Raw genomic sequence first — 15,827 nt, forward strand, 5'->3', positions numbered from 1 at the left:
TTTCTTTAGTTAGTTGTATGCCACATGTATGCCATTTAGTTAGTCACATGTTAGACAACAGTATATAGCACAATAAAATATCCATGTAAAATAACAATTTGCAAGACGGGTTATATGCATAGAGAAGAAGTAACAAACAACTTTTAAATCAAAGCTGGAGGTCTTGTTTACTTAGCTGCCCTAAGAAAAAAGAAAAAGATTTTTCTTCTAGGTGATCTCCCCTGTTCTGTATTTTAGCAAACATAGGGAGTGTCTTGTTAATTTTTTTTTCAAAAGAGAATGGCAGCCCCCACTCCCAGTTTGTTTTAATAGGGAACACTCTATCCCATTGACTAGAACTCATACGTGTGGATTTCTCAGAAAAGGCTGAGCTAGTGGTGAGTTTTGCTTAGATACTTTAGTCTTCTTGCCAAACATGTTTTAGCTTTCCAATGATTTTGCAACCACCCCCACATAGCAAAAGGATTGTGTAACTGATGGAGGCTGGTGTGCCTTTCACTCTTGGGGACTCTCCTCCTCCCACCACAAAGCCTGATTCACTTCCTCCCTTGAAGTTTCTCTTACCTTGAATCTCTTCCTTTCTTGTGGTGAGCAGATGCATAGCTCTCTGGGAGTCTTCTTGGTTTGGCTGCATTTTCACTGGAGGTGTTACTGTGCAGAGCCCCCCTCCCCTCCCAAATGTTCACTTACTCATGTCTTACAGTACATTAAAGTTTCCTCTAGCAATTGAAAGATACTTTATTTTGCTGGGCATCTGCAGTGGATAGTTACTTTTTTCTCCTGTAAGCCATCCCAACAATCTATCCGCACATTTTTTTTGCACTTACAGGAGAGGGCAGAACCATGTCTGTCGTTTGCTTCTTCAGCAGCCAAGAGGGAGAGAATGACAGAAGAAGGATACCTATTTACTTTTGCCATAAGGAATGGAATCAATACAGGGTCAGCCATAACCAAGATATTTTGCTACCTGAACATACAAACAAACAAAACTTAGCCCAGGATGGTGCCCACCTCTCATTGTACAAAAGCTGGCCAGATCAGTTGTCAGATCTTGTTCTAATACTATCTACTTTTATCATACCTCAGGGCAGTCTAGAGATCACAAGGTAGGCTATATGGCAGCACATACAGCTTTCACTTTGATATTATTACCTGCCCATAGAAAATCAGCTCATTCTGCCTAATGTGGGGCCACTTCTAATCATCCCCCTTTACTGCTGATTTTCTTGGGTGCTGCCAGACTGACTGAGTGAATAAGAGGCAATCTCCTCTTGATAGTCAGGAGATGGTGGTATGCAGCAGATTAGGCCTCATTTTTGCTTCAACCACATCACAGTGAGGGGTTTTATGGCAGTATTATTGCTGTTGGAGTACTAATGCTCTCCCTCAGTGACAACAGGCTATCATCTAGTTGCCCTGATTTTCCTAGGCTAGTTTTTCCCCGCCTTGTCCGAAGCTGATGTATTAGCCCTTGTTATTACCAAACTGCACTGGCCATACTGTATAAGAGTTATAGAAGGTTTAATCTAGCACCTCCAGAGGGGACTAGGATGAGGAAGGCCATCCTGGATGCTTGTCTTACATTGTGCTAAATCTTATTTTCTTAAGAGATATATAAGAGGTGAGAGTACGCCCAGAAGAGCTTTGTATAATCTGAGCTGAAATAGGGAGCAAAAGGTCTGGACTGGAAGTCTTACTCTGCATGTAAGCGAGAAAGGAGAAAGATGAAAATAATTGCTAAGTGGGCTCAACTGTATCTCACCTTTCATGGAATAAATGATTCCACTGATTACATTATGTTCTCTTCTGAATGACTTTCATTCCAAAGTATCTGATCTTTTCTCTTCTTCCGTTTGCCTTCACTGTCAACTCCCTTTCCCAAGAGACAGTCTATTGATGTCTCTGTGATCTTAAATGTTCTATAGGCTTAGGAAATCCATGTGTTGGGAAAAGCCATTGGGTATTTAGGCTCATAAGCTGTCTAAAAATTGAGAAGGGAGACAGTGTTAGAGTTGGGTGGGTCATCGAAAGTCGTACTTCTGTACTTTCACTACTGCTCAGGTGGGAACTGAATAAATTCCTACAGCACATTTACAACACAGTTAAAATGTCATTGGCTTGTTTGTATGATTCCAAACCAATGTGGTTAGTTTATAGTCAGTTTTGTTCAGTTATGGGTTGGAATGTTGTGTGAGCACAGCCTCAATCTCCGCAAGCCACATTGACTAGGATTTCAACATATAACCTTCTGCTCCTCAGCTCTACTAGTTGTGGCCATTGTGATGCTAGTATAGTCTGTGCTATCCTTTTGGTAAGGACAAATGAACTTGGTGCTCTTCTCCTGCCCCAGACCTACCATGCTTCCTATGACTAGGCCAGGTTTCAAGCTGACTTTTCTTGTCACCAAAGTCAGCTTTTCACATTCCTCTCTGCCCCTCCTCAGTTTGCTATGACTTCTGCTGCATACCAGTCTATAATAAGAGCATGGTGACTGTTGGACCATTCCCATCTTTGCTGGTGATGGCTTGACACTCTGCTTTCAGCCTTTAAATGGATAACTCCAGGGCAAGCCTTTTGAAGCTAGTGGAATTGCTTTAGGCTATATTTTGAAAGCAAATTTGGATTTTATTTGCTGAGGAATCTGAACATTCTGTTTGAGAACAAGGGTAATACTGCCCCAGTTTCAGAGAATGAGGAAAGGACTGTTAACCCTTTATAAAACATGTACTTTGTAAAACATGTAGAGCCAGTTTGGTCTAGTGGTTAAGGCACCAGGTTAGAAACCAGGAGATTGAGAGTTTGAGTCCCACCTGAGGCATGAAAGCCAGTTGGGTGACCTTGGGCCAGTCACTCACTCTCAGCCCAACTCACCTCACAGGGTTGTTGTTGTGGGGAAAATAGGAGGAGGAAGTAGTATTAGGTATGTTCCCCGCCTCAAGTTATTTATAAAAATAATAAAGGCGGGATAAAAAAAAATCTAAAATAAATAAATACTTAGCCTGCTTTTCTGCCCTACTCAAATCTAGAATCCTTTATTTCCAAAGGATAAGCTGACATATTGAGCCCAAAACTAGCCAACTACATTTTAGCCTAGCATATTGCTTGAGCTCAGCTCATGGTTAAGGGTGTCATACAAACCAAGAAAATTGGGTTAATTGTTGATGAAATTATTACTTAAAGAATTGCAAGTTTTTGGGATGTTAACAAAGCCATGGAAAATGATGGATTACTAGATATGATTCAATCAAATCGAATTATCCATTCAGTCGTATCTGACCCTTGGCGATCCCACAAGCCAGCTCTCTCCGTGATTTCCGATCTTGAACAGCTTCTTTCAGTCGCTTTAGATTTTTTGGCCTGTCTCTGCTTTGATTACATCCAACCAGCGCGTTCTTTGGTGTTCTTGTCATCTTTTGCCACTGACCGTTCCAAGCATGACGTCTTTCTCCAGCTATGTTGATCTCATGACATGACCGAAGTAACTAAGTCTAAGTTTTGTTATTTTTCCTTCTAGTGACATGTCCGGTTTTATGCGCTTCAGCACTTCTTTATTTGTTATCTTTGCAGTCCAAGGGATGCGCAAGAGCCTCCTCCGACACCATAGTTCAAAGGAATCAATTTTCCTTCTATCCAACTTTTTCATCGTCCAACTTTCACAGCCATATGTAGTTATGGGGAACACGATAGTGCGGACTAGTCGACACTTAGTCGTCAAGCTGACATCCTTGTTTTTCCAAATTTGATTTATACTCATCATTGCTGTGTGACCCAGCATGATTCAGCATTTAATTTCTTGGCTACATTCGCCATTTGGATTGACCAGTGATCCTAAAAAGGTGAATTCTTCCACTCATTCCATCTCCTCTCCATCAATTACTATTTTGATGTTTCCATTCCTTACAGTTGTCATGAGTGTGGTCTTTTTGATATTCAGAAAGAGGCCAAACTTCCCACTTTCTTCTTTGTGTCTCATGATTAGGTGCTTTAGGCCTTCCTGGGTTTCTGAGAGGAGGGTTGTATCATCCACATATCAAAGGTTCCGCCAATTTTTACCCCAATTTTTGATTCATCTAGCTCCAGTTTCCTGAAGATCACTTTGGAGTACAAGTTGAATAAGAAAGGTGACAGAATGCAACCTTGTTGCACACCTTTCTCGATCTTGAACCAATCAGTGTCTCCATATTGAGTTCAGTGGCTTCCTGATTTACATACAGTGATTTTACCAACTTCACCAAATGTAGTGGCACCCCAAGGTCTGCTAGGGCTCTCCATAGTTTTAATAGCCTTCTTTAAATGCCAAACATTCCTTGGCATGCAACTGGCTTTATTTTTCATTATTGGACTGAGAGGTGGTTGGTGGTATAGCCCATAGTCATTAATGTGAGCTGCTATGAAACTGAAAATTGGAAATGTCAATCCTTCTACCACATCCTCACCATATCTTCTTATAGCCATCAAATTATCTCTATGGGAAGGTTGCGTTAAAATAATCTTCTGTATTAACTTTTCATCACGTAATAAGTAATTTCTCCCATCTTACAAATAAACAGCTTGATTCTTCTAGCTGTTTCCTATGAGACAATCATACAAATGTTTTTTTCCATTGCACATACTTTGGAAGGCAACAGTGAGCAGTGGCTGCATGGATGTGGAGCACATCCATTCTGTGTATGCACACTTATGTTAATTCATGGACAGGGTGAGCCCTCAAATCTTACACAGAAGTGCCTTCTCTTGAGAAATTAGGGAACACTGCCCAACAGCCCCAATTTCAGTTGTATTGCCTTGGGTCAGGCTGGAATAGTTTTCTGTTAGGTGCAATCTTGGCCAAAGCTTCAATGATATCCCATGGAGCTGGACAGGATTACACCCATGTGTTGGAAGAACTCTGCAGAACCTCATCTTTAGATGCTGGTTGGTTCTGCTCTTAATAGGAAGCACCTTTGATCTGGCTTTATATTCTTAACAAGTAAACTTTGGATTTTGACAGGAAGGAAGGAAATGTATGTATCTTTGTCCTGGACAGAATCTTAATTTCACTGTGAGCTTTTTTAGCGATCAAATGGGAGCAAAGGATTCCTTTCTCTCTGTCTCTTGCCAGCTTTCCAAAAGATCCTTCTTTTCCTTGACCTTTCTTCTAGTCTGGGAAGGAGGACGTCGAGGTGGAAGAGGGGGCGTGTTAGAGCGCGAGTGGGATAGCGGCCTTAGGGAAACAAAAGGAAACCAGCTGCAGAACTTCCTGAACAGGGGAAGAAAGAGCCAGGCAGGGGAGGGGGCGAGAGAGAGAGAGAGAGAGAGAGAGAGTGTCAAAGAGAGAACAAGCCAGTGCACAGTAACTAACAAGACGATTAAAAGCGGGGGGTGGGGGGTGGGGTGGGCAGAGAAGAAGGCGGCTTCGCAGGCAGGAGTTCCGTCCTTTCCCCGCATTCATTTTCGCTCACCATGACCAGTGCGATCTTGAGGCGGAATTCCAGCAAACAGGGCTTGCAGAATCTCATAAGGTAAGTCCTTACCTGCCCGTAGCCAAGAACCGACAGCTGTTTCTTTGTGTGCGCCGAGGGGGCTGAATCCCTCACCTTCCCTCCGCAGCCTCGAGATTTGCTACCTTCGCTGGGAAGGTTCCCCGGTATCTGGACTAGGTCTGGGAGAGAAGCTCCAGCGGTTCGCAAGGCGGCGGGGTTCAGGTTTGCTGTGACAATCACATTCCCGCAGGCGGGAGAGTGGGCATCGGGGCGCGGCGGCGACGGGGACCGGGGAGCGAGGCACGCATGTGGGGATCGCTTTCCCAGAAGCACCCAGGGAGAGTCGTTGCCGGCTCCTGGATCTTAGCCTTGGCACTTGGCTTAATTTTACTGGCTTGGCATTTGGAGCGAAAATCGTGATGGAAGAAGCGAGACCGATCAAGCCCTTACGCATATTTGAAGGGGGACTTGTGGGGGAGATGAAGATGGGGGTGGTGGCTGATCGCTAAACTCCACCGGTTAAATCCTTTGAGGAGCCAGGTCTTTCATCCGTTTGAAGGACGGGGTTTTGCACAGAGGCATCCCTAAGGACCTCTTCTCATGAGCAACGGTCAGTTTCCTTTCTAAGCGAGACAAGGTGAACTGGAATTCTCCTGGGAGGCTTCCTTACGGCAGCAAGCAGCCTTGCGCGTTAGAGGAAGTCCAATGGAATGTAGCACAAGTTACTTCTGAGCGCGTAAGCTATGCGCAGGAGGATTGCAATGTGATCTTAAAAAGAGAAAAGAAAAGGGGGCTGAATAATTTACATTACGGTTTACCCCGACTGTGAAGAGATGGGGTAAGATATAATACAGTCCATTGTGCCATCATTTGGGACCAAGATGTCAGATATTCCTGGATAGTGACCATTTGCTACTATTAGTTTGTGGGCTTCTCTCTCTCTCTCTCTCTCTCTCTCTGTGTGTGTGTGTGTGTATATACACGCACACAGACCACTGTCTAAAACTAAGAGTGTATTAAGAAACCTCATCTAAATAACAGACTTAATAAGCTTACTGAACAGTGGTTTGGACAGATCTAACAGGGACATTTAATAGAGAGTTCATTCATTCCTTATTGCTGGTTAGTGCCATTAATTAACGTTGACACAGCAGGAAGTCCAAATACAACCAGGGGAAAAATTAATCACCTGGTCCAGGAGAGAGAAGAATAATGTCTGCCATGAGTCTGCTCTCTCCCCTGGTCCCCCCACCACACCACAGCTGGCTAGAAACACTGGGAATCACCAACCCATCTGAAGTGCACCAGTTTGGGGCAGGCAGATTAAAACGGTTTGACCAGGCAGGACACAACAGATGGCCATCTATTGTGTGACAAATCACTGCTTAAGCATGTTTCATTTGAAAGCCAAAGTTGGCAACATGGTGAACTTTTACATATTTATGGAAGCGTGAGAAGCTTCCTGACCATGTGGGGTGCCTTTGAGCAGAGACCATATGGTTAATGGTCTTCACACTCAGGTTCTCACACAGTCAGTAAGTCTCTGGACACTACTGATCAGGTTGATTACAAGTTTTAATGTACCTATTCTACTTTAACATCTCCTCCCAAAGAATATCAAAAACTGTCTCTATCTTGTCAGTGATCTCAGTGTATCACCTTCATGGTTTCTGTAGCCTCAGTAGCCTCAGTGACTTACAAAATGGAAAGTGAAGTGTGAGTCCTGGCCAGAAAAAGATTGTGAGTATGGAGCTGAGGGATGAACCCATCCTAGCCCCCTATGTTTTGTTCCTCCCTGGGTGGATTTTTGTCTCTCTCTGTGTATAAGAAGATTTTTTCTCACTTGTCTAGTTATGCAACACTTTGTTAAAAAGTGAGTAACCAATTGCAGTAGAAACTCACGTTGACTTCAACCAAGCATTAAATGAATACTTGAGCTATTGATTAATCTACTCATTTTTTCTGAAACAAGTTTTTAAGCTGCTAGAAATTCATCTGTGTTAACATTTGCCAGAAGTAGGACATGATTTATTTTTTTTAAAGTGTTCAAATTCCATTTAAATCAGTGGGCTTCATAGCACAATCCTGTGCAGGTCTGCTTAGGAATGATCTTATTAAGGGCAATGGGACTTACTCAGAGAAATGCATGCTTTAGCATCTAACCAATGTTTAACATTACACTCTTTTGAAAATTTATTCAGACATATGTTGAGTGGGATTTATTCTTATATAAATATGGGTACGGTTGCAGCCTACATTTCACTGGCATGTTAGCATTCCTCCTTTTGTCTGGACTGTGGCCAAGTATTTTTAAAAATCATTCATACAGGTTTAAAAGACTCCAAAGTGAAAAAGAGATGTCCTTTCCTCTGCTTGAGACATAAGACATAAGAACAGCATCTTATTTTAGAGTAACACCAGTCAGTGTTATCTGGCCTATCAGGTGCACAAATAAGTTCATGTATATGGCTGCCAAATACAATTCCAGCATTTCAGAAAATCCAAAGCACCATATGTGGAAAATTAAGCAAGTCTGATTGGGTAGCAATGTTAGTAGTAGACTAATAGACTAAGGATGTTCTGCATGTTTTTATCCACATTACAAAATGGCATACAAAGTTGAGAATAAGAAATACTTTACTTTCCTCAGCCCCTGCACCCCAAATTAGAATATCCCAGGCTGGGTGACTTTGGGCCAGTCATCTTGATGATTTGCATATGCTTGTATGAATTGTCTCCATCAAAAAATAATTGTGCATTATTTTGCAGTATGAATATCATTGTGGATTCTGAAGAAATGGAAGAACTGATTCTGTCCCTAATTCCTTGGTCCTGTCTGAGAGACAAGAGACAATCCTCTGTTGTTCCTTGGTTCTCATTCTAGGTACTCTGTCTTTCTTCCTCTGATGAGGATTCATCCAAAACAGTAATGACATCATTGATCAACAACCATAAAAATGATACTCACACTGCATCATAATGCACAATTATTTTTTGATGGAGACAATTCATACAAGCACATGCAAATCAAGAGTGAAATCACCAAATGATCTGTTCGCCCTTATCAATCGGCTCCTAATTGAACAAGTTGGTTAAGAAACTAGGTGATGGGTCAACTGGGTTCATGAATCATGAGAAGGCAACTAGTGGCCATAGGGCTGCATACATTCTTTGGAGAACTTCCAGACCTTCCCATCAGAATTTGGGTCAGCAAATAGCAGAACCACAATATCTTGATTCTTTTTAGTGGAATGAATTCAAAATGTATTTATTGGTTTAGCAAATGTAAATGGCTGCCCATCTCATATAACGTGACTCTGGGTGGTGTACGAACACAGAATGGTATGTTATGTGGTCCTCCACCAGTGAAGAAGGGAAAACAGGCTCCAACCTTCAGTTCTTCCATTTCTAGAGAACCGCGTCACTGCCTGCTAAGACCTTCAGGGAACAATAACAACAAGATACGCCATCTTCAAGCTCAAATTTTCCCCCATATTTAACCAAAGTTAAAATCTGTGACTGCCTTTTTTAAAAATAACTACCTGACGATTCAGTGTTACTCAGCTTGCATAAAGTGTATCCAAATGGCCCAGTTAGGCAACCCTTTCCACTTTAGGGCCATAGTCATTCATCTGGGAGCCACATTTGGGTGGAGGTGAAGCACGCAATGGGTCATCTCAGAAGCAGAAGTGAGTAGAAACCCCCATTCTCTCTCACACACACTTTTGTCCTTTGTTTCTTTGTTTTTACAATCTATTTTGTAAATTCCCTTTTGTAAATTCTCTCACCTATAGGCAGCAAGATTCCTATGGCGTTTTAAAGATAGCACATTGTTATTATCAGGATGGGGCATAAACATTTGGGAAGCAAAGTGTTGACAACGATGGCTCTGATGGAGTTTGCCCAGACACTTCTGATGTTGTTTTAAAAAGGATGTCTTTAGAAGCACACTTCTGAATCAAAATGCATGTCGTGCAATTTATAAATTATGACAATTCCCTATTTTCCAAACGAGCAGTTTCTCCATATGAGCTTTTGTAATGTTGCCAGCGTTACACCTCTCTTTAACCAGCTGAGTGTAGTGCTCTTATGCCACGCTTGTATGCTGCTGAATACAAATCAGTGGAACTTCTTGTGTCTGAAATAAAAATGGTATAGTAATCATACATAACCCATCATTCTCTTTGGGGGGATAAGCAAAATTTTGCAAAGCACAAGAAAAGAATGAAAAGCTAGTGGGCAAAAGAAACTGAAAGCAGGAGATAAGAGGAAAGGAAAGGAAAGGAAATATAGCTACATCTAGTTTAAACCAGGTCCATTCTTGCAAACTATTCTTGCTCCCACCGTGTCCATATATCGGTTCTTGCATTGCCTTTTGTTTTTAAAAGCCTCAGTGGCAAGGGCTACGTATGGCAAGGCAAAAAGAACATACCTCTCAACCCTCTTCCAACCTCCATTTTGCACCTAGAAAACTTTGGCCTTCCTTCTCTAACACCTGACCTGATCAGCTGGCGATGGAGTATTTAGAAACACCCATCTCCTTCTCCATGACTTTTGTAGAACAGACATCACAGTCTTTGTTTCTTCTTGCCACACTTGTTGCCATACCATGTGTTTGACCAGCTAACTGTCTGGATGTCACATTGTGTCCATTTCTTAAAACAGCCTTGGGAAACACTTCCTCAGACTTTATAACTGACCTATCATGTGTCAAAGGTTCTAAGGTGTCTCATTTCATTCTCTTTTGTGGCCTCCTCTTCATCCTTGAAGCAGCTTGTTTATTCATTCAGCAAGTTTTTCAGAACCACAGATCTCAATCGTCTCATTTGTAACAGAGTCAAATATGCATGGCATATTTTTGGAATTGATTTTAATTGTTGGATGCAAAGCTCCATGTATCTTCTCCCCATCATCCACAGTCAGATAGAGAAATGGAAACCTTAAAGCAATACCTTTATTGCTATGTAAACTACCAGCAAGATAGTTGGCCTGACCTTTTACTTATGGCTGAGTTCACTTATAATAACTCGGTTCATACTTCCACTTAGATGTCACTGTTTCAGGCCACTTATGACTACCATCTATTTCTGCTGCTGAACACTTGCTGGCCCTCCACTGTTCTAGAGGCCTCATGTTTTCTCTAGAAACTTCAAGCCTTTCAGCACCTCCTTAAGGATCAACTGGATTATACAAAGGATTTCTACCAATGCTCGGTTGAGCATCATGGTCAAGGAGGCCCTGCAGTTTTTTACATGGTACAGAAGATTGAAAACTTATATGTACTATGCCTGTAGATAATTTAAAAATTGGGAAAGTCATTTCTATTATGAGTACAATAAACCACACTGAAGAAGAGAGTAGAAGGGATGCATCCCCGCTTTATATAATATAAAAGGTGCTGTGCAGACTAATTGAATATATGGCTTTGGTATCAAACTTTACAAATGTGAAATGGGCAAAAATCTTCGCATGGATGGCTAATGCATCCTTTTGACCATAATAAGCCCATTCCATTTACAGAAATTCATTGGAAATGAAAGAATAACTAAAATGTTGCAGAAATTCTTAAATACATAAGTAGTGCAATGCTTTAGCAACCAGCAACAAATAGACCTTGTGTGTAGGAACTATTGCTGCTGCTGCTGCTGTTATATTGGAATACTGGTGGCTGTGTACCAAACCAGATCTGAAGTGGGGGTTGGCTCTGAGAGCAAATACCATGATTTGATTCATGGTATATGAATGACAGAGAAGGGATTCTAGCATTTTATAAAACTGGCCAAGAAATACGACCAAAGATCTGGTCAGATTTAACTGATACTTCTGCTTTACAGATAAACAACACTAAAGCCAAGAGATTAGCAATTAGCCTTAGGCTAACCACGATAAATATTCAATTTAACTTGCTTTCATAAAAAGTTTGGGAATCTAATCTCTTCTTGCTCACCTCCTCTTGATTCAGTAAAGAGTGTAAGTTTTGAATTCCTTACATGGGAGTAATCCTGATGATTTGAAGCCCTTTACTTCAAAACTGGAGTAATTGGAGTTGTTTGGGGAGGAGGATTTTCAAGTCTGCAGCTTTGATAGGCATCCCCCTATTTCAAATAATAAGTGGTATTATTGGGGAGAGAAAAGATAAAACCCAACAGGCACAAAACTGAGTACAGTTATGTCGGTCTCCAAGCCTGAGACAGGGAAAAGTCATTAAAGAGAAACTTGGGCAGTTTTTCAACAGTGTCCAGTGCCACAGAAGTGCCAGGCATTGTTGCCATTGTTTACTTATACACTGGGATAAAGCAACTCAAAGCAATTCACCACCTAACAAAGGCTCTGTTTAACAACCCTGGCAGACTCTGGAAGGGAAGGAGAGAGACAGATAAGATGGTAATTGTCCATTTTTTCCAAAGTCATTCCTAGTTAATTAGACTGTTGCTGGCAATAAAGTCTCCAAGGAATTGCAATGTGTACTCAGGGCTTCCTTAGCTGGACTGGCAGTTCCCAAATGCTCAGCTTTTCAGCTGTAAATGGCATCTTGCTCTCAGCAAGGGTTTCCATGTAAAGCTATGCTTGTTCTCTCTTTCCAAAGGTCAGAGAGAAGGCAAAGGACACAAACCATCTTAAACATCATGTTGGAACCACTAACATTGGCTCTAGCATGATGCTTAAGATGGCTTGTGTCCTTTGGCAAAATTGGATTTTCCACAGTTATCCTTATGTCACATACTGCAGGTTCTTTGTTTTGTTGGTTGGTTTGATGACGTCAGCTTGTGAAGCAGCTGCCTCCAATTTTCATAGAATCATAGAATGATGGAATCATAGATTTGAAGGGATGTGAGAGATCATCTGTTCCACCCAATCAATGCCAGATCTGCTACAGTATCTCTGACTGATGACCATCCAGCTTCTGTTTGAAGATCTCCAGCAAAGGAGAACTCACCACTTCATGTGGTAGCCTGCTCCACTGGCTGACAACGAATATGCTTTTATGTCCTTCAAATCCTTTGGGCTATAAAATATACTTTAGCACCTCTTAACTACCTTAAGGATGATAAGAACCCTAATTTGAACTCTGGGATGCAAGGTAGCCTGATCTTCAAACATGTAACTGGTACACGCCAAGAAATTTCTTGCCAATCATGACAATCTCCTGGCACACGATCACCACACGAGTTGAAACTGAAAAAGACCAGGGATGGATGAAGCCAAAGGGATTTGTGGTTTAATGATGGACACTACAATGATCAGATAGATGCCTACAGGAATTCCACAATGGCAATAACCTCCTCCTAGCCTTGTTTTCTAGTGACTGGTAATTGGGATTCTGGAGTTAACATATAGCAGCCTTGCTTAACTAGGTGCCCTCCAGATGGGTTGGACAATTCCCTAAATGTTGTGGGGGGAGGGTTGGGTGTGTTTTTAATTATTGTAAGCCTCCCAGAATCACTTGTGTAAGAAGGGCAGCTATATCAATCAAACAAATAAACAAATATTCTCCCAAACACTGAGAATGATGGAAGCTGAAGCCAATACATTTAGGAAGTATCAGGTAAGAGAAAGGTGTGTGTGTGTGTGCACACATGCACTTGAACCTTCAAGTCAGTATTTATTCCTGGTGATTGCCTGGACAAGCCCCTGCAGTTTTCTTGGCAAGATTTCAGAAGTGATTTGCCACTGCCTCCTTCCTAGGGCTGAGAGAGAGTAACTGGCCCAAGGTTATCCAGCTGACTAGAACTCATGGTCTCCCAATTTCTAGCCTGGTGCCTTAACCACTACACCAAACTGGCTCTCAAAAAAAAAAAAAAAAGGCACACTGTTACAAGTTTAGTGCAAAACACAGCTATCGTACCCTCACTAATACATAAGAAGGCAAAATGTGATGTAAATTTGCCAAGCTACAAACCTCTGTTACAGGGATTAATTTTCTAATCTGTCCTGGTTTCTATCAAACTGCAAGGCAAGGCAACATTAAACATGGGTAAAACAAGGCACTTTCTACCCTGCAGTATAAACTGAGCCTTCACATTATTCACACCAAGGAATACCCATGACCAGGAAGGTTTTGTGAAGCCCAAATTTGACCTGTTCTGAGGCCTAATATTGTCACTGGCCTTCTTGCTGGCCTGACTTGACTGGTGTGAGACGTACCTCTGCTAAGTATCCCTCACAGGCATAAACCAGTGTGGCTCAAATCCTAACCATTCTGTGCCACGGCTGCTAAGTGTACAGAAGATAAATTTAGACCTAGTAACCCACTAAATGGGCACCTTGGTTCTAAGTCTGCTGAAAATAATGAGCAATTGAATTCAACAAAGTAACATAGCCAATGATGATATCTATTAAAAGTTTCCAGCACTAACACCATTACATATAACAAAGTATGTCTGTAGCCTGCAGGGCAAAGGAGACTGTATAACCACCAAGGCCATAGTGCTCCATGGAACAGTTCAGGGTTGTCCTGCCTTTGAGTTACCCAAATGTGTTCAGTAACATTCATAGTTAAGGTCTGAATGACAATCAGAAAGGATTCATACCCATTGGATTGGTGCAAAGAATTCTGTAAACTGAGTTTAGTTTGTATGCTAACCATTTTCAGAGATTTTAAGGCTTACAGAACAGCAGTGTTCATGGTTTGGGGGGATGAGGTTTACTAGTTACAATTTCTGATGCAGACTAGCTATATACCTCAGTTTTTATGCAATAAATCAGTGCCAATGCCAGAAATGGAACAAGCAGCCTGATTGTCACACAAAGCACTCGTTCACAGCTGGAAGGGTTAGCAAGCAATAGGAAATCAATGGAATGTTGGTATGTACATTTAACGAAGAGTACATTAGGTGCTTCCAGACGATCCTTTTAATATGCAATCATCCTGCCTCATTCATGCTATTTTACAAAGGACCCAGATGATGCTCATGCCTATTTACAATCCTCTTGTGTTTTTCCACCATGCTTTTTCTTATCAAGAAAAGATTCATTAAAGAGAATTTTTGAAGCATTGCTAGTATTAGAAACCATCTATCTAGGAAAAGCCACAGTGATAGATGCATCTAAGAATAGAATTCAGGTCCATATATGATTTTTTCTGCTTTAAATTATGTTCAGCAACTAATATACATTTTTACAACTTATTTGGGGTGTTTCCACCAAAAACTTTTCGGCTATTTACAGACCTGATAAAAGCCCATCCTTGCAGAAAAAGTCTTCAGTACTACCTTTGTCATGGGGTTGTTCTTTATTCGTTTAGTCGCTTCCGACTCTTCGTGACTTCATGGACCAGCCCACGCCAGAGCTTCCTGTCGGTCGTCAACACCCCCAGCTCCCCCAGGGACGAGTCCGTCACCTCTAGAATATCATCCATCCACCTTGCCCTTGGTCGGCCCCTCTTCCTTTTGCCCTCCACTCTCCCTAGCATCAGAATCTTCTCCAGGGGGTCCTGTCTTCTCATTATGTGGCCAAAGTATTTCAGTGCTACTGTTTGATAGTTTGAACATTCTTTAGTGTTTCCCTTTTTCGGTATGGGGATATAAGTTGATTTTTTCCAGTCTGATGGCCATTCCTGTGTTTTCCAAATTTGCTGGCATATAGCATGCATTACCTTGACAGCATCATCTCGCAAGATTTTGAACAGTTCAGCTGGGATGCCGTCGTCTCCTGCTGCCTTGTTATTAGCAATGCTTCTTAAGGCCCATTCAACCTCACTCTTCAGGATGTCTGGCTCTAGCTCACTGACCACACCGTCAAAGCTATCCCTGATATTGTTATCCTTCCTATACAGGTCTTCCGTATATTCTTGCCACCTTTTCTTGATCTCTTCTTCTTCTGTTAGGTCCTTGCCATCTTTGTTTTTGATCATACCCGTTTTTGCCTGGAATTTACCTCCGATGTTTCTAATTTTCTGGAAGAGGTCTCTTGTCCTTCCTATTCTATTGTCTTCTTCCACTTCTGTGCATTGCTTGTTTAAAAATAATTCCTTATCTCTTCTGGCTAACCTCTGGAATTTTGCATTTAATTGGGCATATCTCCCCCTATCACTGTTGCCTTTTGCTTTCCTTCTTTCTTGGGCTACTTCTAGTGTCTCAGCAGACAGCCACTTTGCCTTCTTGGTTTTCTCTTTCTTTGGGATGTATTTTGTTGCCACTTCCTGAACAATGTTGTGAACTTCTGTCCATAGTTCTTCCGGGACCCTATCTCCTAAGTCCAGTGCCTTAAATCTATTCTTCACCTCCACTGCATATTCCTTAGGAATATTAGTGAGCTCATATCTAGCTGATCTGTGGGTCTTCCCTAATCTCTTTAGTCTGATCCTAAATTGTGCAAGAAGAAGTTCGTGATCTGAACTACAGTCAGCTCCAGGTCTTGTTTTTA

The 15,827-nt window shown here is 41.7% G+C and overlaps 1 protein-coding gene across 3 annotated transcripts in view; it reads left to right on the plus strand.

Moving 5' to 3' along the window:
• The window catches only part of LSP1 (lymphocyte specific protein 1), a 95,729-nt gene that overhangs the window by 28,936 nt on the left and 50,966 nt on the right, over positions 1-15,827 (plus strand). The window contains exon 1 of one of the 3 annotated variants that reach the window (XM_063289336.1): positions 5,370-5,501. The exons of the other annotated variants lie outside the window; for them this stretch is intronic. Within the exon in view, the coding sequence (XP_063145406.1) occupies positions 5,443-5,501 (59 nt within the window). The 5' untranslated portion in view covers positions 5,370-5,442. Of the gene's footprint in view, positions 1-5,369; positions 5,502-15,827 lie in introns of those variants that run through there. 3 annotated transcript variants of the gene reach the window in all.

The sequence above is a fragment of the Candoia aspera genome, chromosome 1 (assembly GCF_035149785.1).
Source record: "Candoia aspera isolate rCanAsp1 chromosome 1, rCanAsp1.hap2, whole genome shotgun sequence".
NCBI classification, from domain to species: Eukaryota; Metazoa; Chordata; class Lepidosauria; order Squamata; family Boidae; genus Candoia; species Candoia aspera.